Here is a 23714-nt window from a genome sequence, read left to right on the forward strand (position 1 = left end):
AAAAAGCAATTTAGACTGCAATCCTATGTAGACTTACCTGGGAATAAGTGCAATTGAACACAGTGGGGATTACTTCTGAGTAAACATAAACAGTATTGCCATGTTAGCCATTCTGGAAAAGTAGGCTTGTCTGCTAACCAGAATTGTAATCCTATGTTAAAATCCTATGTTGGCATTAAGCATTTAATAGTGATAATTCTTAAAACCTCAAGAAATCTATACTGAGGCTGAATGCAATCCACTAGCACAGATGAACGTTTCATTAACTTTGATACTTCAGCTTCTCTCATTCCAGTTATGTGATCGCTTGACCCCCACCCCCACCCCCCCCACACATCTCATTCTGTGTGCTCAGACTCTTTTGCTTCAGGCATCATGGTGCACCTGGCACCAACACTGTTATCTTTTCAGCGCCAGGTCAAGACTTTCCTGTTCTCCCAGGCATTTTAGCATGTGTTTTTAAATTGCTTTTTAAAAAATGTGTTTTTAAATTTGTATATTTGTTTTTAATGTTTTTAATTGTTGTAAACCGCCCAGAGAGCTTCGGCTATGGGGCGGTATACAAATGCAATAAATAAATAAATCAGACTTTTAAACAACATTCTTCTTTTGCCATTTCATTGATTTGCCAAAGTGACTATGTGACAGACACCCAGAGAAGTTAACATAACTTAATAAAGTTAATATTAAAACTGACCTCATTTCATTAATGATGCCATGAAGTTTCCCAATCTTTTTTTAAAAAAAAAATTGGTATCAATTAAAACTGTTGACGTTTATGAGAAAGGCATCCAGTCTTCACACAAGGTGAATGTTGAACAGTGGCAGAACCTGTGAGTGAGTTTGATTGAAGCAGATTCCTCTTCCATCCCTACATCTCAAAGAGGGTTTAAAAAAAAAAAACACCTTTGGGGTCAACTTTGCTTCCAAAGCCCATAAAGCATTTGTAGATTGCCAAGGGTTTATTTATACAAAATTTAGCAGTTTTTATCTCAGGGGTTATTGCTCCATACTTCTTGCCTTGAGATTAAAATCCTGTCTACAGAGTTTTCAGAGAAAAGAAATTTTAGCCATACTTACTAGCAGGGTATATTTCAGGAATTCATGAGCAGTGTAGCACTTGATGGTTTCCTTAGGTAAAACACATAGTATTAATTATATTTGACTTGGATTCAAACCTGCCATTCTGTGAATGGAAGGACTCGTCCGTTTGCAGAAGTAAAATGGATCCAGCAGACATTCTCACAGATATAACCCATCCCAGTAGCGCCCCCAGCTCCATCCAAAAGTGCTGAAGGTGTCCCATTAAAAAAATGTGCAAGAGAGAATGCCTTTAAGTTTGGTAAATATTTGACTTGAAAGATAACAGAAGTAGGGTAAATGCCAAATGACAAAGACAAGCAGGTCTTTTTGGCTAATGAAAGTTGTTTTTTAAAAGGTGTATCTTTGATACACTGAATAATACAAAATCTAGACTTGTCAAGGGCCATATGAGAACAAGTATGTGATGGAAAGTAACCCCCAACATAAATGCAAATATAACTTTTGATGCCAAGAATGTACATGCTGTCATTTTCTCTGACAGTAAACTTGAGTGGTTGAATGTGTATCAATTTGGTCATGCGATTACCAATACATAATAGAAGGATTTTGTCTTAAGCTTGCCAGCCCAATGATCCAGAAGTAACTCTGGAAAGCTTTTGGATTTTTGACAGAGGGAATAAGATGGCTGTGCATGGCAGAGACAAAATAAGTGTTAATTTTCTGCTTGTTCTGAACATTATAAAGAAAAATATTAGCATATTGTATAATATTGAATTCTTTGATGTTTCCTTCTCCCGTGAGTTCTCTGTTTTTGAAATATCTTCAGAACGTTGATCTTGCATCTTAAATGGATTATATCTGTTTGTCAATTTATTTCATTATTGTATCTGAATCTGCTTAGCTATGCTTCTAAAATATGTAAAAGGTGATATAGGTTGGATAATTAGGGCTTGGGGGTCTATTTTATTTTGTTTTGCTGTTGTAAATGTTGAAACCCAAACTCCTTGAACTGGACTTCAAATCTCAATAATAATTTCATGTAAATATACTAGAAAGTCTCTTTTGTTTTGCTACAGAAAAGTATTTCCTTCAGCTTTGCCTGTTGGAGCCACTAAGAAACAACCCATTAGCTTCAAAGAGCAGAACAGTTCTGAAGTGTTATTTCAATGCCCCACTCATAGATTTTTTTTAATGTTTCACCTCTTGAGATACAATGAAATGTTCCTTTTTCAAATCCATTGTTCATTCTAAACATATTAGCATAATAAGTAGAATGGCTGAAGTATCCCTATTGTCTATACTTGCACTTTTTTATTTTAAAAAAGCTGTTGTTCACATTAGATAATACACTCTTCACTGAAAGATGCAAATGCCAGTAATAAATAGCAAGTAAGTATATGTGGAGGAGTCAACTTAAACAATCTGAATAAAATGATGTGTGTTGGATGGGTGATGCACGTGAATCAAACTTACATCATATTCATAATTTTAGAAACTGATGTGTCATTGCATGTGATTTTCATACTCATTTTGTGTCTTCTGTTCTTTCCTTCTTACATGCTGCAGTTGCAAACATACTGTGGAGAGAGGAAGGTACTAATATCAATTTTTCCCCATCTTGTAGTAATTTACTTGTTTCATGTACATATTAAATTTCTAGTTAGGCAATAGTTATAACAATTATATTTTAATTATTCATTCTCATTTTCACAAATTGTTCTTTACATTTGATTCTCTTAGGTAGCATGTCATTGTCAATAATGAAAGAACCTGTAATCATTATTTAGGTTTTTGTTTTGTGGGATAGGGAAATACTTGGTTGTAATATCTAAAGTTTGTTCTTTTCTTTCACTGTTTGTACCTAAGGACAGCCCTTGTTTCTAAAGGGCTTATGGGCATATCTGAGTTACATCTAAAACTCCCTATGGGGACTCTGCCTTTAACTTGTCCTGTTGCTGTCATAAATCATTCAGCCAATCATCTTAACTTCAGTCAGAATATTGACCCAATGATGTGAATCATACTTATTTTGCCAAGAGTGCTATCTAGCGAATCTCCCAGAATAACAGAGGAATGTTGTTATCTGACTACTTGGTGAGGCAAAGCTTCAGAGTTTAAAACCTGGAAAGTTTGAGTGTGGGAAAGGAAAAGTTGGAGAGCTCACTGGCTTTTACTAGAACTTACTGCTTGTGATATATAAGATTACAGTAAGGAGTATACATTTTAGTTATTTATTAAATTTATGTCCCACCTTTCCACCCAAATTAGCCCAAAATGATCAGATAATTCTTATTTTCTAAAATAAATCCATTAACAGGTTATTTTCTAAACAGAGGAACAGAGCACATTGGGTTGAATCCAGAGAAGAAAAAGCAGAACTCCACTTTCACCAATGGGGCTTTCCTGACTCCTGCCCCACTACAGTGTCCTGCTCCCAGCAAAAGCCACTACTAAAAGTCAAGGGACCTTCTTGAACACCATGGGGCAGGGCCCAAGGGACTGTAGCTGGATTGGGAAATTGGAAGAATTCAGTGGGACTACCTTGCACAAGCAGATTTCCAGTCCACTCACACAAAATTCCTTTGGATCGCTGTATTAGGATCAGGCCACTTCTGAATCTCAACAGAACAGAAGGGCAGCTTAAACACACAGCACGATCAAGCATGAGAGGGAAACGGAAACCTTCTCTTAACCAAGTTCTCTTTCATAAATCAATTCATTTCAGAATCACCTTGGTATTTATTTACGAGCTGGCTTTCAGAGAGTTATCTTACAGCTTGCAATCTTGGCACAGGCTTTTAACAGAGCAATACAAATTATAGGAAGCTAGCATAATTTACGTTGTAAGTGCTGGGGTGCAACTCAGCTTACACTGAAGGTTGATGTGTCTGCATGAGTAAGAGTAGACAGAAAGAGGAACTTCCATGCTTCCTAGACTGTTCTTTCCCTTCTAACCCGTGTTGATCTACCTTCCAGTGCTAGACTGATACTCATAGGGTTGTTGACCTCATTTCCTACTTTCTCTCTTCCACTCCACTTACTCTTACTCTTCCACTCCTCCCTTGGAGAGGAGACCTTTAGATCTCTCTTCTGTTGAGATGCAAGAATAAGCATGCTTTGTTGCATTTCCACCTTAGGTAGCTAGAACAAGTTATTGTTCTTATCAAACATATATTTCCTTTCATAAATGCCAGCTTATTGTTTTTTTAAAGCCAGATTCTCAGTGTGATTGTATCAAGGGTAAAGTGTGTTTCTTCAACAGGGTGCTTCTTACAGTTCAACTTGCGGCCAAGGGTTGTAATAAGACACAGACACAGCAAGCTGGGTTAAACAAGGGGCCACTTTATTAAACTATAATAAACCCCTTACACTATCCTGCAGAGGGGAACCTAAGTGTGGGACCTGTCTATAAGCAAGTGTTTGCACTACAGCTCTCGGGTGACCAGCCCCTGCTGGGGCAAGGGCAAGCCATTCTGCTTTCCCCTGCCACACCATGTAGGTGAGCTGGAGGGCCTTCCCAAATCATCCCCCCAGGGCCCTTCAACTCTGGGTGGATGAGGTAAGTTGGTCCCAAAAGTAGCCCATATCCTGCCCTTGGGCCGTAAAGCCCTGATAGACAGGCCTCTGGAGCCACAAATCACCTCCAAAGGTGCCTAAGGGCTGTCCTTACCTACTTCCCTTCCCACACTTTACCACCACCAAAGGGGGACAAATCTCTATTTAGTCTCCCTTTACCCCACTGCCGAGAAGCACCTCTCACAGACACCTCTTCAGATCTTCTAAAAAAATGTCAGTACCTGCATCCTACAAGTCAACCCCATTGGCCCTATGAAGCCTCAACCCTAGAATGCTGAATATGGGGGTGATGTAAAGCCCACCCTCCGTGTGCCAGAATAGCCAACCAAATTTACCGGTTGACCTATTTACGTGCTGTATCTATCCCACTCAGGTCCCCCAAACAATGCCAGACCCAAAGTGGTAGAATGTCTGACTAAATCAGACACACCATAGGCCACTGCTGCCTCACAAACTGCATGTCCTCACATGATTGTGTACTAAGGGCTTTGCCCTTAAGCAAACCAAGGTCATTCCCACCCAGGTGAATGACCACAATATGCGGAACTGTCCACACCAAACCTTGCTGGAACAACATGGGTAGGAGGCCATGCCAACACATCCCTCACCCGCCAAGCCACTGAACCAGAGCCCACTGACTGAGACCCAGCTGAGAACCACAACGGGACTTTGCAGCCCTATGGCCCACCCAGAAGAACATGCTATGGCCGCAAATTAGGATGCGCATCCGCTCTGTCCCCGTCCAGCAACCTGCCAAAACAAAATAATTTCAAACAGGCTTCCAGAACTCCGGACTCTCCCAAAGGGCGAATATAACTCTTATACGCCCCCGATTTCCACCTTCCAATGGCCCGCACCCTTACCTGCAAAAACCCAAGACCTGCTGCTGTGGAAGCAGCTCTGTTCCTAAAAGAGTGGGTCCCAAAGCCTGAAGGGTCTACCCCGAAGCCCTGCAGTGCTAGCTTAGTAAGTGCTCAAAACTGAAGCTTCGTGAGGGGAGACCCCCCTCATGAATAAACAAATAACCTGGGCTCGAGCCCCTGGCCTCCAGAAATCATTGTAATGCACACACCAGGCAGATGTCTGGTGCTGGGGAAGGGAACAAAGTCACAGTCCTACCCTTATGCCTTTGGTCAGTCTTGGACCATCGTAACCCGATCTTAACACCTCTACCCCTTAAAACTAACATCCAACTGCAAGTGGGGGCAGAAGGAAGAGTCCTGTTTAGACCCAGCAACCACCTCTCAGTTCATAATACTGTACATCTGAGCATTATATGCTGCACAAATTTATTTTCCAAATAGGTAATTACGAACTTTCAATGGAAAGGTTCAGCCTGCCCATGTTGCTGCTTAAATCTTCTCCCTGCTTCCTGTGCTTTATTGGGATTTTGTGCAATTTAGTTTAGTCAGTCACTGTCACTTCTAGTTTCACCCTGAATTAAGGAAAATGTACAAATGTTATAATTCCTCAGTTATTACACCAAACAAAAATGAGTGTTAACATTTAAATTATCCAGGTTTTTTTAAAAAAACATTTGCACACATCTGAAAATGAAGTGATGATTAACAAACTGTTTTCTATAGGGGTTCAAAAATGGTTCAGAAAAAAATCAAGTCATAATTCTATGGGTTGTCTCTGACTTCTACTCAGAGTAGACCCGTTACTTTCATTGGGTCTACTCTGAGCGTGACTAATGTTGGATGCAACCCTATATCATTTTAAGAATCAACAGTCATATTTAAGTGTGAATGAGCGTAGCAAAACAGTAAGTGAGCTTTTTGATCCTATGCCAGAAATAAGGTGAAAGATGACAAGTAGGATTAGAGATAGAAAAATCAACAGATGGAATTCATATACTAGACAGAACCTTTGCAACAAAATTAGAATGTTTTATTGTAAGCATTGTTTGCATGTTCTTAACTTAATTGGAGAGGTTTGAAATTTCTAAATGTCATATTTTATTCATTGCATTTCTTAGCAAGGCAGAAATAGAGTTGCCAACTGTCTACCGGCACCTGCTCCTGTGTCTTCAAGTGCATCTGCAGGCATTAGGTGACAATGTGCCATGCTGTCAAAAGATTGACTTGCTGATTTCTGCAATCAAGCTGCTGTCAAATACAGAGAAGCTGCTTACGTTGTTTAGACATACATTTGTCTAAAGTGGCTCTTTACATTCAGTGCAGGATTTGAGGCATACCAGTATCAGAGAAAGCCCATTGAAATATACTTGTTTCTTCTGAATGCCCATAGGAATGCATTGCATTTCTGAATAGCTACTGAAATGCATTGGAATGGGTCAAAGTGCTGCACCTTGATCTATAAGGGTCAGAATAAAGCTATGAAAAGGCTTGCCACTTGCTGAAGACATTAATGTGTTTAGGAAGGCCTTTGGCCTTTTTTATCTCCCTCTTTGCTGGTTTCTCTCCTTTTTTATGATTTGCTGTGTTTTATCTGCAATATATTATTTTTGTTGTATTTTAGTGCTTTTGTTTTTTGTTGTTCGATTTTTGAGCTAGAAAGATTCTAGACAGAAAGAGTAGGCTGGCTATTCTAGATGACCACAATAAGGAATTGCTTTGTTCCTCCAAAAAGGCATGGCTGTCTCCTGGGTCAGTCAGCTGAGTTTCTTAACGGCCATGGAAATTAACTGATGTGGGTCAGATTCTGTTGAATGTCTTCCCCACCCTTCATTCCATCTTCATCTGCATAAGAAAAAATTGAATTTCTGAATGACCGTAGAAATGCATTGAGATAGATGCATTTCTTTAGGTTTTGCTGCCTGCCAGTTCAACGAACTGAGTTTGCATCCAAGTGGCTGTGAGAAACTGAACATTTCTCTCTCTAAAACAACCCAGTACTTCTCCCTGTACAACCTAGTACTTCTCCCTGTCACCATTTTATACCATGTAACATGCGTTATCTCAATAAGATCCCATGACAAACCTTGTATTTGAACTGAGAAGCACTCACTAGCAATTCCAACACCATGTTAAAAAGATTTCATCCCTAGCCATCTGTAGGAAATGGGAAACACTGGATCATTTAGACAAAATAACCTGGGGATAAAAAAGGGAGGCAAACCATGCAGGAAGTGATTGCCTTGCTTCTAGTCCTGTATCCAACTTAAAAGAATGATGCTGTTTTCTGTGCAGTACAATGACAGATATAATGCAGGGTTCCATGAACATTTGTGCAACAAAATGCTTTCTCTGTAGTGCTAGAAAATAAAGAGTCATATCCAAACACTTCTAATCACACAAGCCAGAATACTCTGTTTTCACTGATCCACTTGCCCACTGAACCACATCCCAATCTTTTCCAGCAGATTGCTCAACATTCAGAAGCAGCTTTTTTGAAGGGACAGGGGAATAAGCAGAAGCACACGTTGCTAAGGCAAAGCCACATTGGGTAAAAACCATAAAATAAATTTGCATATGATACACTAAAAAAAAAAATAGAAACCCAAACACTCCAGAATTCTATAATGAAACTCTACTTCACCTCTTCCTGCCCTCACAAATGGCACAATGAGAAAATGTAAAGAATGTATTATTTCTATTTGATCCTAACCTAATAATAAATTCCTTACATTCTGTTTTGTCACAGGTATTTTCAAAGCATGGTGTATGCTTCCAGACTGGAATTTGTAAAGTCAATTTGCTTGTCATGGGAGTTCTTATGTGAAATCTTGTATCACATTAAAGTTTCATTTCAAGTCTACAATAGTTAAAAATCCCATAGGATTAGTTTAATTAATTTTATGCACGTGAACAAATTGGTATCTGGCCACAAAACAGTCAAGACTCTGATATAAGAATTTTTTTCCTGGGTGGTTTAATTTTGTAATTTTAAACGTGTTTTTGTTCCTAAGGTCTGGGAATTGGGAATATGTTCTATGTATTTTATGAAGATGGAATCAAAGTGATACAACCAGTAGAGTGTGAATTCCAGAGACATATTAAGCCTAGTGAAAAGCTTCTTGGATTTCAGGCAAGTATTCTGAAACACTTAGTTACTGTTTTTCCCTCATGCTTGATATTGGAAATGGTCTACATTCTGATGAAGCAACTAATGACAAAAGTCTCCTGCTCTATTCTGCCAATGGGCCTCCACTCCAATAGAAGATCATGGTTTGTTGGCTCCAAAGAACCATGAGCTGAAGGAGAAAATATGAGTGCTATTCCATAGACTCTTGCTCAAGCACTTGCAGAAGACTTGTCTCAGTGCAATATGACACTAGTTGGGTTGAGAGCCATAACAAATAAGGAAGATGCAGATGGTAGCAACTAAACTGTAGTTGACCATAGAAAGGTCTTGGGAATGAGCTCATGCAAAGTATAAACTTTGTGATCACTTTGCTCATGTGGTGCTTTCCAGTTCAGTCAGAAGTAATCCTTCCATGAGCAGAAGAGCTTTTCTGACTTAGTGGATCCAAAAGCATCTCTAGTTTAGTCTTTATAAAAATGGAACCTGGATTCAGTATTAATATTTGTGTTATTATTAAACACCTAGGCTTTTTCTAAACATGATACAGACATTAACATATATCTAAAAATATGATACAAAAGGAAAAAGAGAGAGGAGAGAGGGAAGCTGGGAGTTCATCAGCTTCTCCTTCACTGGCCAATGTTTTCCCAACTGTAGCTCTGGCAAAGAATCCTACTCTGAACACTCTGGTAGCCATACTGAAATCTGCCATTTTGCATGTGTGTATGAGAGAGAGAGAGAGAACACCTATAATCCCTGCAGCCTGAAACAGGAAGTTTTCATTGTTATCACAAATTGTAGTGATAACGAATTGTTCTCACAATTTACTACAAGATGGTTAATCAACAAGTGATTAATAGGTCACTCTGATCTTATATTGGATATATTTGGATTCTGAGTAAGAAAGTGACAGGTTCTCTGATTGCCTTTGAGATCCACTTTTTTACAAACTTTAATTCTCTGCACCCATGTATGTGTGCCTGTGAATGAAGATTAAATAGCTGGGGGGAGGGTAGATAACAATGGTTGGATGGATAGATAGATGTATAAATACATATATACATACATGCACACACCTGACAACTATTGGTAGTGGATAATGAATCTGAATAAGTGGGCCTTCATCCATAAAATCTTGTGCCACAGTAACTTTGTTAGTGTTTAAGGTTCAACTGGAGTTTCCTACAACAGACTAATACAGCCATCCCTGTAGCGTTCACTTGATACTATACATGGCATCCATAAAAAAACCCCAAACCTGTGGATTACCTACATTCCCACTCTGGATTTTCCTTCATGCTCCCCTCCAACATTCCTACTGTTCTAAAATTCATTCAAAACAAAACAAAACTCTTTGGCGGGATTTGCTTCTGTAACGATCATTGCCAAAGGTAAAAAAAAATATACATATATATGCAGTACACAACAGCAAGACAAAATTTTAGTGCACATAATTATACTTTCAGTAGCTAATCAAGCTTTGATTTGTGCTGCTAAACTAAAATTAGTTCAACATCACTAAAAATAAGTCAAAGACTATCTTTCTTATGGATAGCTAATTTAAAACCTGATTATTTCAGAAGTATCTGAGAATTTTACCAGCTGAAAGTGAAAATGAGAACAGCCTGAAATGTAAAAGTATCCTATGTAGCATTTAAGAATTAATGGTAAGTTGAGTGATGAACAGTGAAAAGAAGTAGATGTAATGTAAAATATATTCTGTTTCTTTTTCATCTTTAAAGCCTCTTCCTGATAGCAGAGAGAAATTTTAGGAGAGAAAAAGCTTTTGTTCACAAAGCAAGCAAATGTGTAGGTGTGTGCAAAATACATACCTAGAACTGTATTGTTATTCCATTTTACTTTAGAAAATCCTCTGCCTGATTTGATCTTTGCTATGCCATTCCTTCAATATCAGATTCTCACTTCAGTGAAAGGACCCTGGTTTTTGTGTGTGTGTGTTTTTACCATCTGTGTTTCTCTCATGGTCACATTGTGGCATGGGTTTTGTAGTATTTTTCCCACATTGCTTCCATTCATGAAGTTAAAAAAATATATATCAGAAGGACACCTAAGGCTTGGTCATGTAAGAATGAGCAAATCTTAATCATTTTTATCGAGATCAGCATATTTTGCAGTAGCCAGGAAAACCTTTGGATCAAGATATACAATATTTGACAGAAATTTCAAATATATATTTTTATCCAATTTATGCATTATGTTTAATATAGCTTTTTTCCAACACAAGTAATGGAAAACTTTTAGTCCTTTTTTTTACAGCCCCTCTTTTTAAGTGAGGACTAAAGCTTGAAAGTTGGATTCAGAGTGTTCCATCCTCAAACGGAAGGCTTCCTTCTGTTAACCGGGGGAGAGATTCACTGGAGGCTCCTACCAAAGGAAGGGACTTAACTATTTTTGTGGTTTACTCCTTTCTCATGCAGCCTTCTATGCCTGCCCATGCAACCTTGCACACTCTCCTTGAGGGGGCTACAAGAGGAAGGAGGAATCAGTAAAAATTTCTCTCCCTTTCTCTGGTGGGAGCATTCTTAAGTTGAATTCCACTTACAGGACCGTGGATCCAATCATGAATAAAAATGGCAACCTTAAAAGTTGCATCAATGTTACTGTAAACATGTGTTTTTTGAAAGGTGGTCCAATGGCCACAGTTCTCCAGTATACGTAGGAGATATTTTCTGCTCACACTTTGTGATAGTGAAAAACTAAATGAATAGGTTATTATCATCTAACAGATGCAAGGCTAACATATGGGATCTTCCCAAATCTGCCCTTTATGGAAGATAGCATTGGTTTGGCCTAACCAGTATAATATTAAAAAAGGGAGTATCCCTAGATTTTTCTAGGAGATGCCATATCATTTTGAATTAAAAACATCTTGGAGACTAACTTCAGATTCCATCCTTGCAGCCTCCTGGTTACATTGGAGGAAACAGAACTGGGGGAAAAGCCAAATCTCTCCCCCAGTAAACCAGGGTCTAATTTGTGTCACCACCAATAGTATTATACTGTCCCAAGCAGCACATTTTTGTAATCTTGCCTCCAGCAGATAGATGCCAGTAATTAAAAAAATCTTGATAAGATCTCATAAATACTAAGAAGACCACTGTTTGTACAGTAAGAATAATGAACGGATATATCTAGGCATACCTAGGAGTAAATTATACTATATGCAATTCAGACTCATTATAGTATGAAATCAACATTTATCTGCACCAAATTATTGTTACAAATTTGAGTTTCAAAATGTTCAGAATGGTCATATCTGCATTTTTTCCTATTATTTACCAAAATTTCAAAATACCACAATAGTCCTCTCTGTTTTAAGTTTAGCCACGTGTGGATTCCATGAGTAACAACTGGAAAAAAAATGGTAGGTAATGAAAACGTTTGGATTGTTCTGTAACAGAGTTGGGAACCTTTTTTGGGCCAAGAATCTCATTAAAAGCTATTAGGGACCACACTCCAGTAGAGGGCTTTTTTTTTTTTGCACTGTTATCTTATATCAGGGCTCTTCGAATCACTGAGAAGAGCATTTACATGTGGCCACTCCAGGGATGATTCACAAAGCCACTTTCCTACTTTAGGACAGTCAGCTCTTGGCTGAGATTGGCATGAAACCCATTCATGTGACTGGGATGATCATATAGACTCCATAACATCAAAGGAAGAAGAAGAAAAAAACCTTCCAGATACATGGCAGTAATATTCATGATGAAATCTCCCTTTAGGGATTCCATTTAAATGCACAACAGGACAAGTAAGTACATTTGGGTGAGCCCCACCCCCTTGATGTCCCACTAGACATACACCCCAACCAATGTGTGATCAGCATTAATCTGCCTTACCAACATAGGGGTGGAAATACTGATTGACCATCAAGGAGCAGGGCTCACCCATGTGTTCCTACTTTCCCTTTGCATGTTTAGACTGAACACCTGAATAGGGATAAACTTGACCAGATGGCATTCAGACACCTACCATAAGTAGTATGCCAAATGTTTCCTTGCAATGGGAAAACAGTCATGCAAATAATAAAAGTAAATGTACTGCCTTCAAGTCGATTCTGACTTATGGCGACCCTATGAATAGGGTTTTCATGGTAAGTGGTTTTCAGAGGTGGTTTACCATTGCCTCCCTCTGAGGCTGAGAGGCAGTGACTGGCCCAAGGTCACCCAGTGAGCTTCATGCCTATGTGGGGATTCGAATCCTGGTCTCCCAGGTTGTAGTCCAACACCTTAACCACTACACCATGATAAACCACCTCTGAATATTGCTTATTCATAGGGTCGCCATAAGTCTTGATCGACTTGAAGGCACATTTCCATGCAAATAAGCCCTCATTTATTCTTTTTTTGTCATGCAACTTTACTGGTTAGGATTTTATTTTTACACCTTCCTGCATAGTGCCTATAAATCTGCTGTTGCTTCATTACTTGAATTACATAGCAAGGGAAAAATATTTTCTACTCATTGCTGTGAATACAACATGCCTTCAGGCAACTATGCTTTATTTTTTTTAAAAAAAAATCTCAGTAGAATTCTGTTCATGGGGAAGGAAAATATGTTCCCAGCTGATTGAATTATGCATTATTTTAATATGTATATTTCTGATGCATAGTCTGGCTCCTGAGTGCAGATTTCAAGCTGTTTTGAGCTAAATATCTGTTACTACATAGTACATTAGATGCATGGTGTTTTGAAGTAGTTTGCTCAGATGCAAGTGCTGAAAAGCATTCACCCTTTCACTGCTCTCAGGCTATTTAGAGTCCACGTTCTTACAAATTCAGTTGATCAGTGTGTTTATGACATCTCCTGCTCTAGAGATTCTTGCCTATTAAGAACATTGGGTTGGATCCAAAGAATTGTGTGAGCACAAGTAAAGGAACTACTGACAATATTTGACAAGTGCTTACACAAGAGTTAGTATAAAGTACAGTGCTCCAATAGCATGTTCTACACCAGCAAGAAATTGCATGTACTTTTGTGAAATCTGTTGCACAAGTGGAAGAACATATTTGGAATTCGTTTCACTTTTGTCATGCAGTGCTGTAGCATAAAGTGTAAAACAGCCTTTTTATGAGTTGAAGGTGCATTCTATGTGCAGAAGCCCACCTTTGGATCTAACTTATTGGCCCTTTACAGGCATAATGCTAAAATATTGCTTAGAACTAAGCTCCCCTTCCCCTCTTTTCACAAGGACAGCAGAAGCATCTGCTTCTACTTTTGAACTAGAGTTCCTCATTACAAAGACGGTTAATTTAAACAGTGGTTTTTTAACCTGCCATGATCATAAATCGGGTTCAAGAAGAATTCTGGTTGTTTTGAAAGCAGAAATGGAACTTCCAATATTATCACAGTTGTGTCCATTTCCATTTCCATTTTGTGTCCGTGGAGGAGGGGAGGAGAGTGTGTGCAAGCCCAAGGCTTGCTGAGGCTCGTTCCTTTAGCACGAAACTGTGGTTAACCTTTACATGTGAGTATTACAAAGGCTTGTTGATTGATGTAGGAACCAGACACTATACATTAGGTTTTAGCATATTTGGAAACCTAGCTGTTCATTTCCAGTTCTGCATAGGGATGCTCTGCGGAACTAAGTCAGAAGCATAAACTTTTAAAAGAGAAAATATGTAAGTAAGCATATAACATTTGTTCAGTTGTTAACATGTTGGTGCAGATCTCAAAAATTAGTAGCAGTCTTTGCTCAGCTTCTAAGGTTACTGGATATCCTTGGCCAATTCTGTTTTCTCTCTTCCTAACCTACTTCATATTATTTAGAAACTAAACATACAAAGCTTCTTGCTAGCAGAGGCTGCTGCACCTTTTTCAATGTTATAATGCTTTCATAAGCAGATCAATCATGTAACAAGTTATTTGAGCTAATTGATAACATATGGATTGGCTCATGGTCTATTGAATTTAGGAACTTTTATACTGACTTCAGATAGCTCGAATAAAAACCAAAAGAATTGCATCCAGCTGAATTTTGTGAATCAATTTTCTCTGTAGATCTCTTTTTATCTCAGAAACAACACTCAAGAAACACAAAATATTTTGATTTTTCCCATCTACTGGTTTGAATTAGACCAAATTACTTTCTGCTTAAGAAAGTGTCAAAAAGCAGTGAAATAAATTAACATTTTTGTTGGGTATTATCAGATGTTTCTCTTATGAAGAACCTAAACTGGAAAAAGGTGTATCAATCACTTTTTAATTAAAAACAGAATTTGTTTCTATATTTAAGAGAAAATGGTTCTATCCCATTTTCTGTCCACTGGGGAATTTTTATTGCGGCCTTATACTTAATGGTGAAAAAGAGAATGTTAAGCTTAACCTTATCATTTGTTTTTTTAACATTTTTTAAAAAAACAGAAACTACTTTATTTTATATTCTATTGCCATCGATCAAACTATTTCTGGCATCAGCCACGGTCAGATTAATGGGTCTCATAGCTAAATGTAAATAAGAAAAAAAAACTTTGCTAGGAGTGGAAGTGTCATTTAGCTAAGTCAACATATAGTGATGGATATATTATACAGCCACGAGAGTGACTATATACTATAGTCAGCATGGATTTTTTGCATTCTGCAATGTTAATGCAAAAATACCCCCCATGCAATTCTGATGCTTCCCATAAGCTCATTTCAAAACAAAACCTTACAAAACTTATAGTTCTGAACTCAGAAACACTTGCTTAATGACCCTCTAAATTTTCATGGTGATACACAAAACAGTCAGAGAGAATCAAGAGTTCCAAGTGTAATAAGAGGGGGGGAAACACTCCTTTTGGACTTTTTTCTTTCAGAGTTCTCATAATCTGTTGAAAGTAAAACTCAGCCATGTTCACAGAATACCTGTTATCCTATTACTGACCTTGCCCCATACTCTGACCTTCATCTTATGCTGTTTAAAAGTTTAAAAAATGCCTGGCTGATTTTTAGTTAATTTAAGAATTTTAGCATTGAACTCAATGATAATATCGGGTATGCTCAGTAAGAACCAACTGTCAGTGTTCTAAAAGCCAGACTCACAGCTGCTTGGCTTGGCTAATCAGGAGGCCACACCCACACCAGACCTTGATTTCACTTGAGACAGTCATGACTTCCCTCAAAGAATTCTGGAAAGTATAGTTTGTGAAGGGTGCTGAGAGGAGACTCCTATTCCCCTGACAGAGCTCCAGTGGCCACACTGGTTTAACAGTCAGCTGCTCTGACTGAAGCTCTGTGAGGGCAACAGGGCCCCTTCTACCAACTCTCAGCATCCTTCACTAACTACACTTCCCATGACTCTTTGGGAGAAGCCATGACTATCTAAAGAGAAATAAAGGTCTGGTGTGGATGTGGCCAGGGAAAGCTTTGGTTTAAATTTCAGTGGGAGGCCACATTTGCCTGCTGTAGTATAAAAGTTGGGGAAACCCTGAAAAAGAATGATACTGTTCACAGTGTTTTCCTTTTGGAAAGGAAAGGGGCTTCCCTTCTGCCCAGTGCCCACCCATCTAATCTCCTCTCCTCCCCCTTTCTCCCTCCCTCCCCCTCTTCTTCCTGCCCTCCTCCTCCCCTTCCTCCCCCTCCCCCAGGTCAGTTTCACTATCCTAAGCATCATTGTACAGGAATAAATCCTACTAAACTCAAAAAGCATGCAGGTGGCCAAACCTGCCCTCCCCTCCTCCTCCGTCCTATCCCCTCCCTCTCCCTCCTGCCCCTTTCCTCCCTTCCCCTCCCCATCCCCTTCCAATCCCCTCCCCATCCCCTTCCAATCCCCTCCCCCATTCCCTTCCAATCCCCTCCTCCCCCTTCCTCCTCCCCCTTCCATCCTCCTCCTCCCCCATGGTCAGTTTTACCTATACAACATGGGAGACTAAGGTTCAAATCCCCACACAGCCATGGAGCTTACTGAGACAGTCATTACCTCTCAGCTTCAAAGGAAAGCAATGGTAAACCACCTCTGAATATCGCTTACCATGAAAACCCTATTCATAGGGTCACCATGAGTGGGAATTGACTTGAAGGCAGTCCATTTCATTTTCAAGCATGATTCCCCGGAGTAAATCCCATTGAACTCAATAAGCAAGCAAATGATCAAACCCTCCATCCCCTCCTCCTATTACCTCCCTTTTGTCCCTTCCCTCCCCCTTCCTTCATCCCTCACCCTCCCCTTCCAATCCCCTCCTCCCTCCTTTCTGCTCCCTTCTTCCCCCTTCCTCTACTCTCCCCTCCCTCTCCTCCTCCCCCATGGTCAGTTTTACCTATCCTAGCCATGATTGCATGGGGATAAATCCCAAAAGTACAATGTATCAGAGAGGAGGTCAGGTCTCCTGCTCCCCTGGTGCATTCACTATAGCTGCCCAATTCCCCTGCTTTTTAAAGTTTGATAGAAATATTTGTTGGCTATAGGTACTTTCTTAAACTGCAAGGTTTTTTGATGTGCAAAAGAATATATGTGCATTAAAATATTTTGGGGTTTAGCATAAGCCAGAAGTTTATGCAAATAACAACATAATGCACACAATACAGTTTTCCAGCATTTGCCCCAGCTGAAGCTATAGTGAGGTATGTATCTTCAGTGACTAAAGTTTGAGTGTAGTAATAGGTTATCTCCCCAGTTTATCAATGGATTTTCTTCATTTTTTATTTGTTTGGCTTTTCAAGGGAATGTTACAACAATAACAACAAACTCCTGTAGCTTTGGGATGGATGAGGTCAAACAAGTTGAAACTTGATCCAGATAAGACGAAGGTACTGTGGGTTGGGAATCCTGGTGAACTGGATGAAGGTTTGCATCCAGCTATCGATGGGGTTGTATTCCCCCTAAAAAATCATGGACATTATCCTGGACTTTGTACTGTCCATGGTGGTACAGGTGGCTTTGACAGCTATAATCCTGCCTAGAGACAGTTGTCTCAGATATATATGCATTAGTTCTATCAAAATTATTGTGGTGCTATTGTGACGCATTCTACATAAGACTCCCTTTGAAGACAGTTCAGAAACTTCAGCTGATACAGAGCTCAGCTAGTTGGATGCTTGTAGGGCTAAGTGATTTGAGCATATAATACATACACTGTGGTTGGTGTAGGTGTTATACATTGGCTACCTGTTTGTTTCCAGGCTGAATTTAAAGTGCTGGTGGGATTGCATTGTTTCAAAGACCACCTGTACCCATACCAGCTTGCCCAGACTTTAACATCAAAAATAAATGCTCTTGGGCTTACACAGTTAGATCTATTAGATTGGTGGGTACAAGAGACAGGGTGTTTTCAGTGGTGACCTCATATATGTCAATTCCCCCCCTAACGAGATATATATTACCCCCACTTTAATTGATTTTTAAAATGACCATTAAGGAGCTTATTCAATGCTGCTGTTAATTAATATGTGTGGTTCTTTGTATTAATATCCTTACTTTTAGAAAAGGTAGAATCTACTTGCTCTTGAAGGCCCAAATCATGCATTTATTGAAGAACAAGCAAAAAGAGAGCCAAGTAGGATAACGTCTAGCCTTTAGCTTTCAGTTCAATTGACAACTGAAAATCTAACCCTATCATTTCCCCATTACTATGCTCTAACATTTTTTAAACTGCTGTTCTTTTAATACTTGGACGTTTTAGTATTTCTCTTTTAGTCTTAATTATGTCTTTGTCAATGTGATTTTTTTAAAGTATTCTTTTATTTTGATGTGAACCACATTGGGGAGCTTTCCTTGAAACAATAAATATATCTAATTAAATTGGGGGGGGCTGAGAAACCTGGGGAAGGCAGAGGACAAATGGGAGAAGTGTCAGCTTTCCATGCCATCCCCCCTCCTCTCCAAAGCAAAACAAACAAAAGCAAGTGAAAAGGGTGAGGAGGAAACTGGGAAAGGGAGAGCTTGCCTGAAGCAGGATAAGCCTATTTCCAAGCCATATTCCTGTAAATGAAGCTCCTAAGAATGTCCAGGGCCATCACTCACTTCCAGGAGCATAGGACTCAAGGTTTCCTCAGACTCCTGAATTTCACTCTCACTAGCTGTGTTTGCTTTTGTGGTTTTCAGGCTGCAGTAGCTATACTACCTTTCGTTGTTGTTCTGTGCATACATCCTCGGAACATAGAAAGCTGTCTCTTACCAGGTTGCACTATTTGTCTGTCTAGCCCAGTACTGCCTGCTCTGATTAGCTGTGGCTCTCCAGGTCTCGGCCATTGCCTTTTTCCTGGTCCTTTTACATGGAGATGCCAGATTGCCAAGGATTGAACTAGGGACCTTATGCATAAAAAGCATGTGCTCCAGCACTTTCATACACAGAAAGAGTCCAAAGAAGAATTTTCAGTCCAGTAGCTTATAACATAAGGACAAATCATCTCTTCGGTTGTCTACATTCTGCAACCTTCCTGGGTGCCTGTAAATAAACTCCATGATGTTCTCAGCTGAGATTTCATGTAAGCAGAAGAAGGTGGGAAGGCTACCTACTGTGTGCACCTGACATCTATTCATTGTGGTTGGTTTTTTAAGTGAATTCTTTTTTTTACTTTTAAAGACATAAATGTGGAAAGATTATTTTTAAGGCAAAAGGAAGAGCTTCCCTTAAAAACAAAACCACTGAGTACGCTAGTTTTAGAGGCTCAGTAGCCACCCTCCTAGCTTCCTACACTTCAGCTTTTGTGAGGAAGATGTTACAAGGTAACACCGCCATGGGGCTTTTTCATATCAGCAAGCACAGACAGCTGGGGATGCTGCGGAACACTGGACAAACAAACGTTAAACAGAAAGAAAAACACACATAGCACCCATGGCCAATTTAGAATGATAACGTAAACTCAATCCCACACTCACTGAAATTATAAAGAAATTCTAAAATTCTGTGAGTAAGAGGCAGATAAATGAAAAGCTGTTTCACAGGAGAAGAAAACCTCTGAGAAACTGGAGGACAAGTTTTGGCACAGCACTAATTGAATTATATTCAACAGTAGTAGGAAATTGAACCTTAATTTCAATGTTGGTAAGTGCTTTTTTGCCTACCATTTGTGAAGAGGAAATCTTTGTGTGTGTGTGTCCCAAAGTACTATAGAGTGCTTTCTAACAGACACCTCTTCCATTGATATTTAAGACATTTAGAGCAACAAGTACTGACTGCTAACCTTCTTTGTAAGCAGATACAGTCTAAGCAGGGCTCAGAAATTGATTTCTATTTCACTTTGACATGTGAAGATTGAGACTGTGCCTATACTGTGTGCTAAAGCAAAAGCATCAAACACAGATGCCACAAAAGGCTCAGATAAATTATATCTTGTGCTTAAAAATGTGCTTCCTAGTATTCAATCCTTCTGCATGTCGCAGGTGGGTTTTTCCCTCTCTTTTTCATTTCAAAGAATCCTCTCCACAAGGAAACAAGATATTTGTTTAACAGCTCATCAGTGCTTGCTGTTTATTCTTCACTTGAAGTCATCATCCTATGACACATCGTAAGTATGAGTACAGCATCCTGCTATGATGTGTCAAATAGAAGATAATTAGGTCAGGAATAAGCATCAGATGTACGCTAAAATCTTGTTTTGATGAGCTGTCCCTAGTAATAAGATGAAGAAAAGATGAAGAGAAATCTTGGCACATGTGACACATTTCTAAGCCAAGCGATTTTCAAAACTAGAGTATGAAGATTTTTCAAGCCTGCTTTGAAGTCTTAGAATGCTTTGCACACAGTTAATTTAGTTGTAGTGGTAGATTTACTTCATATCTACTGATAAATGGCACTCTGGAATATTTGCATGCTATCTATTCATACATGGCGGTTGGTCATTTGTTTTTGCATTGTTATGGCTACATGATGCTTTTGAACTATTAGAAGACATTGCAGTCCACACATGAACTGCCAGATAATATCCCTGTATGCATATGAGTCCTTAGATGCATGCAGAAGAGACCATAGGTACTTTCACAACAGACAAATGGTTCAGTTTTGGGATTTCTTATTCTCTGTATAACAATTGTAAATCAACATTGATTTATGGAGCAGGAACCAGCAGAGCGACAAATCCACTTTCACATCCCATCCCGTTCTGCTGGCTCATGCTGGCCAGGGCAGAAGGTGTGTGGGCAGTTCTGACATCTTTTTTGTCGCTGAAGGTCTTTGGGGGATCTCTGGGATTTAGGATCGAGTGGATCCAAAATTGCTGGTGCTGTGCCTGAAAACACCTCGTCATGGGTTTTTGGCTTCCTACTGCCAGAGAGAAATGCAGCATTCTGTCCACCTGGGTGCAGCTGGGGTCTCTGCCACTGCAGGTTTTCTCCGCAACTGGTGGCTTCCTCTCCAGTGACAGAGGCCGGGGGAGAGGAGTTTATGTACAATTCCTTATCTGTCCTAGCCATCAACATGGAAGAGTGGAATTGCAATGTAAAACTTAAAAATAGCCCATCTGTCAAATGGCTCCTTTCTGCTTTCCATTCCTATGTTTACAAAATTCAGAAGTAATGCATGCATGATGAAAAAGTATTCCTAGTATCACTTGTGCAATGCCACAAAGGTGACTATATATTTTGGAATGTGTATACATTCTAGCTTGATCTCATAGTTGATCTAAAATAATGTTATTGTTGGTAATGTTTTTCCTTAATTTTTTGAATAACTGTCTACAACCTATAAAATTAGTTACTGAGATGTAGAATATCACAGGAATGGCTCGCCCAAACAGTGGGACAGCCACAGCAATTGCCTTTTCGAAGCAGCACTGTTGCTTGCCAGGAAAGGTTGGGTGGCAGTGAGGTCAAGACTGCATGTACATACCAACAGAATTAATCTGGTGCTTCCACCAGTGCATCTGCACAGCTCCCCACTGTCTCCCCATCTTGATAAGTGGCAGCAGCCTGCTACCAGGAGGCTATTGCTGCAGCTCTGACCCACTAGGTGAGCTGTTCCTGGACTATCACAGGTGTGTGATATTCTCTGCCGTGGGTTCCACAGATTAAAGCGGCAAGATTATAAAAAATGCATTGCATGCCATGTACAGTATCATGTTGATCCCTGGAACATAGGAAGTCACTATATATCATGTCACACAATTTGTCTGTTTAGCCCAATGTTGTCTATTCCAACTAGCATCAGCTCTCCAGAGTCTCAGATAGATATCTTTTTACCTGTCACCTTTTCTTTTCTTTTCTTTGAGCGGGGGTCAAACAGAAAACTGGATCTGTCGGGGACTAAATCTAATAGCATCTGTGTGTAAATGACATCATAAATACTTTAGAGATTGTACAACTAGTACATACTCCATTATGCTAGACAGGCATATATTTTAACCAACATTAGACAATTGACTTGAGGAGACAAGCTAAATTGGGGGAGGTGGCTGAATGCTCTTGCCTGAAACTGAATTCACAAATTGAAGCTGGCACAGTTAGTTCCTGAAATGGATCCTGGCAGAATCTGAGCTTATTTCCTTTGCAGTTGTCATGCAGAAATGTGGCAGAGTTATGAACACCCTTTAGAAGGATAGTAGTCTTAGAGTGATTTGTAATCTTCCTTTCTTCTGAATTCTAGGATGAAGTTTGCCCTAAAGCTGAAGGGGATGAAGTCCAACGGTGTGTCTGGGCATCTGCTGTTAATGTAAAAGACAAATTTATATATGTAACTCAGCCCACCTTAGACCGAGTGCTGATTGTTGATGTGCAATCACAAAAGGTTGTGCAAGTAAGTGTTGTTGCTAAGTAAGGTACTCTTTTCTTTCTGCTACTGTATAGAAAAGAGGAAAATGTTGGGTTGAGGACTATTGCTTATGCTTTCTCTTAACATGCTGTGATTTAAGAAGTATATCATCTCACAATCACTACTTCAGTTCAAAGTATGTGAAAATAATTGCTATGGGATATTCTATCAGCCATGGATATCTAGGTTTTAAAAAGGAAATACTTCTCTTAGCGGCTATTAGGAAAGATAGAAAGAAACTGCAGCCTGATAGTTATCAGATTACCGTTGAGAGAGGAGCATAGGGAGTTGCCTTATACCAAGTCAGACCATTATTCCATCCAGCTCAGTATTGTCTACTCTGACTGGCAGCACCTCTCCTGGTTTCAGGTGAATCTTTTCCAGGTTTACCTGGAGATGTGCACGATTGAACTTAGGGCCTTCTGCTATTGTCATTTTCCCATTATATGAACTTACAAGAACCTTATATGTGCCTTGGGATGTTACTGTTACCTTTCAGTGGTAAGCTCCAGCCAACAGTAGTATTATTGCATAATGTTTTGCAGAGTGTGTCAACTGGGTTCTGAAAGTGTCTGTTTGGCATTCTCTAATGGGAGGGGCTCCACTGCCACAGATTTCCCTGCTGCTGCCATGGAAAGAAAGGTAGATTGAATGGCACTGCCAGCAGTATTTCTGCCTGTGGTGGTCAGCAAACAGTTCTAAAATGAGATGTTGCAGGGATGGAGTAGGGATGGCCATGGATCCACTGGATACTAGCAGATCCAGATCCAGCAGTAGGTGAGGTGAGGTGCTGGCCAAGGGCCCAGGAGCTCAGGGGGGCCTCTTGCTGGCCCCAGCCCAACCGATCAGCCCAGTTTATGGATGTTGCTATAATCTATCCTACTATATTATATTTTTGTAAGTATCACACCAACTGTGAACATTTTTGGGCAACACAAGGGAAGCCGTGGAGGCAAGAGGGGCAGTGGTGGTGGTGAGAGGGGTCGCGGGTGGTAAGAAGGGGGACGGAGGGGGGAGAGGGGGCAACCAGCCCTCAGAGCAAGCCAACTGGGCCTCAGAGCAGGCTGGACAGCAGGAATTGGGAGCTTCAGTGACCTGTCATGGTAAGGGGATAGCTTTGGAGACCTTTAAGGGGAAGGGGAAGATCCTCCGTGGCGCAGAGTGGTAAGCGGCGAAGCTCTGCTCACGGCCGGAGTTCGATTCCAATGGAAGAAGGAAGTAGAATCTCCGGTAACAGGGGTCAAGGTCCACTCAGCCTTCCATCCATCCGTGGTTGGTAAAATGAGCACCCGGCATATGCTGGGGGTAAAGAAAGACTGGGGAAGGAACTGGCAATCCCACCCCATATATGCGGTCTGCCTAGTAAACATCGCAAGACGTCACCCTAAGAGTCGGAAACGACTCGCACTATAAGTGCAG

The 23714-nt window shown here is 40.0% G+C and overlaps 1 protein-coding gene across 1 annotated transcript in view; it reads left to right on the forward strand.

The window, feature by feature from the left end:
* FSTL5 (follistatin like 5) overlaps positions 1-23714 on the forward strand; it is a 591837-nt gene that overhangs the window by 509284 nt on the left and 58839 nt on the right. Inside the window, exons 11-12 of the mRNA XM_061583858.1 lie at positions 8495-8613; positions 22131-22280. Of these exons, the coding sequence (XP_061439842.1) occupies positions 8495-8613; positions 22131-22280 (269 nt within the window). The remainder of the gene's footprint in view (positions 1-8494; positions 8614-22130; positions 22281-23714) is intronic.

Source organism: Rhineura floridana, chromosome 9 (genome assembly GCF_030035675.1).
Source record: "Rhineura floridana isolate rRhiFlo1 chromosome 9, rRhiFlo1.hap2, whole genome shotgun sequence".
In the NCBI taxonomy this organism is placed as follows: Eukaryota; Metazoa; Chordata; class Lepidosauria; order Squamata; family Rhineuridae; genus Rhineura; species Rhineura floridana.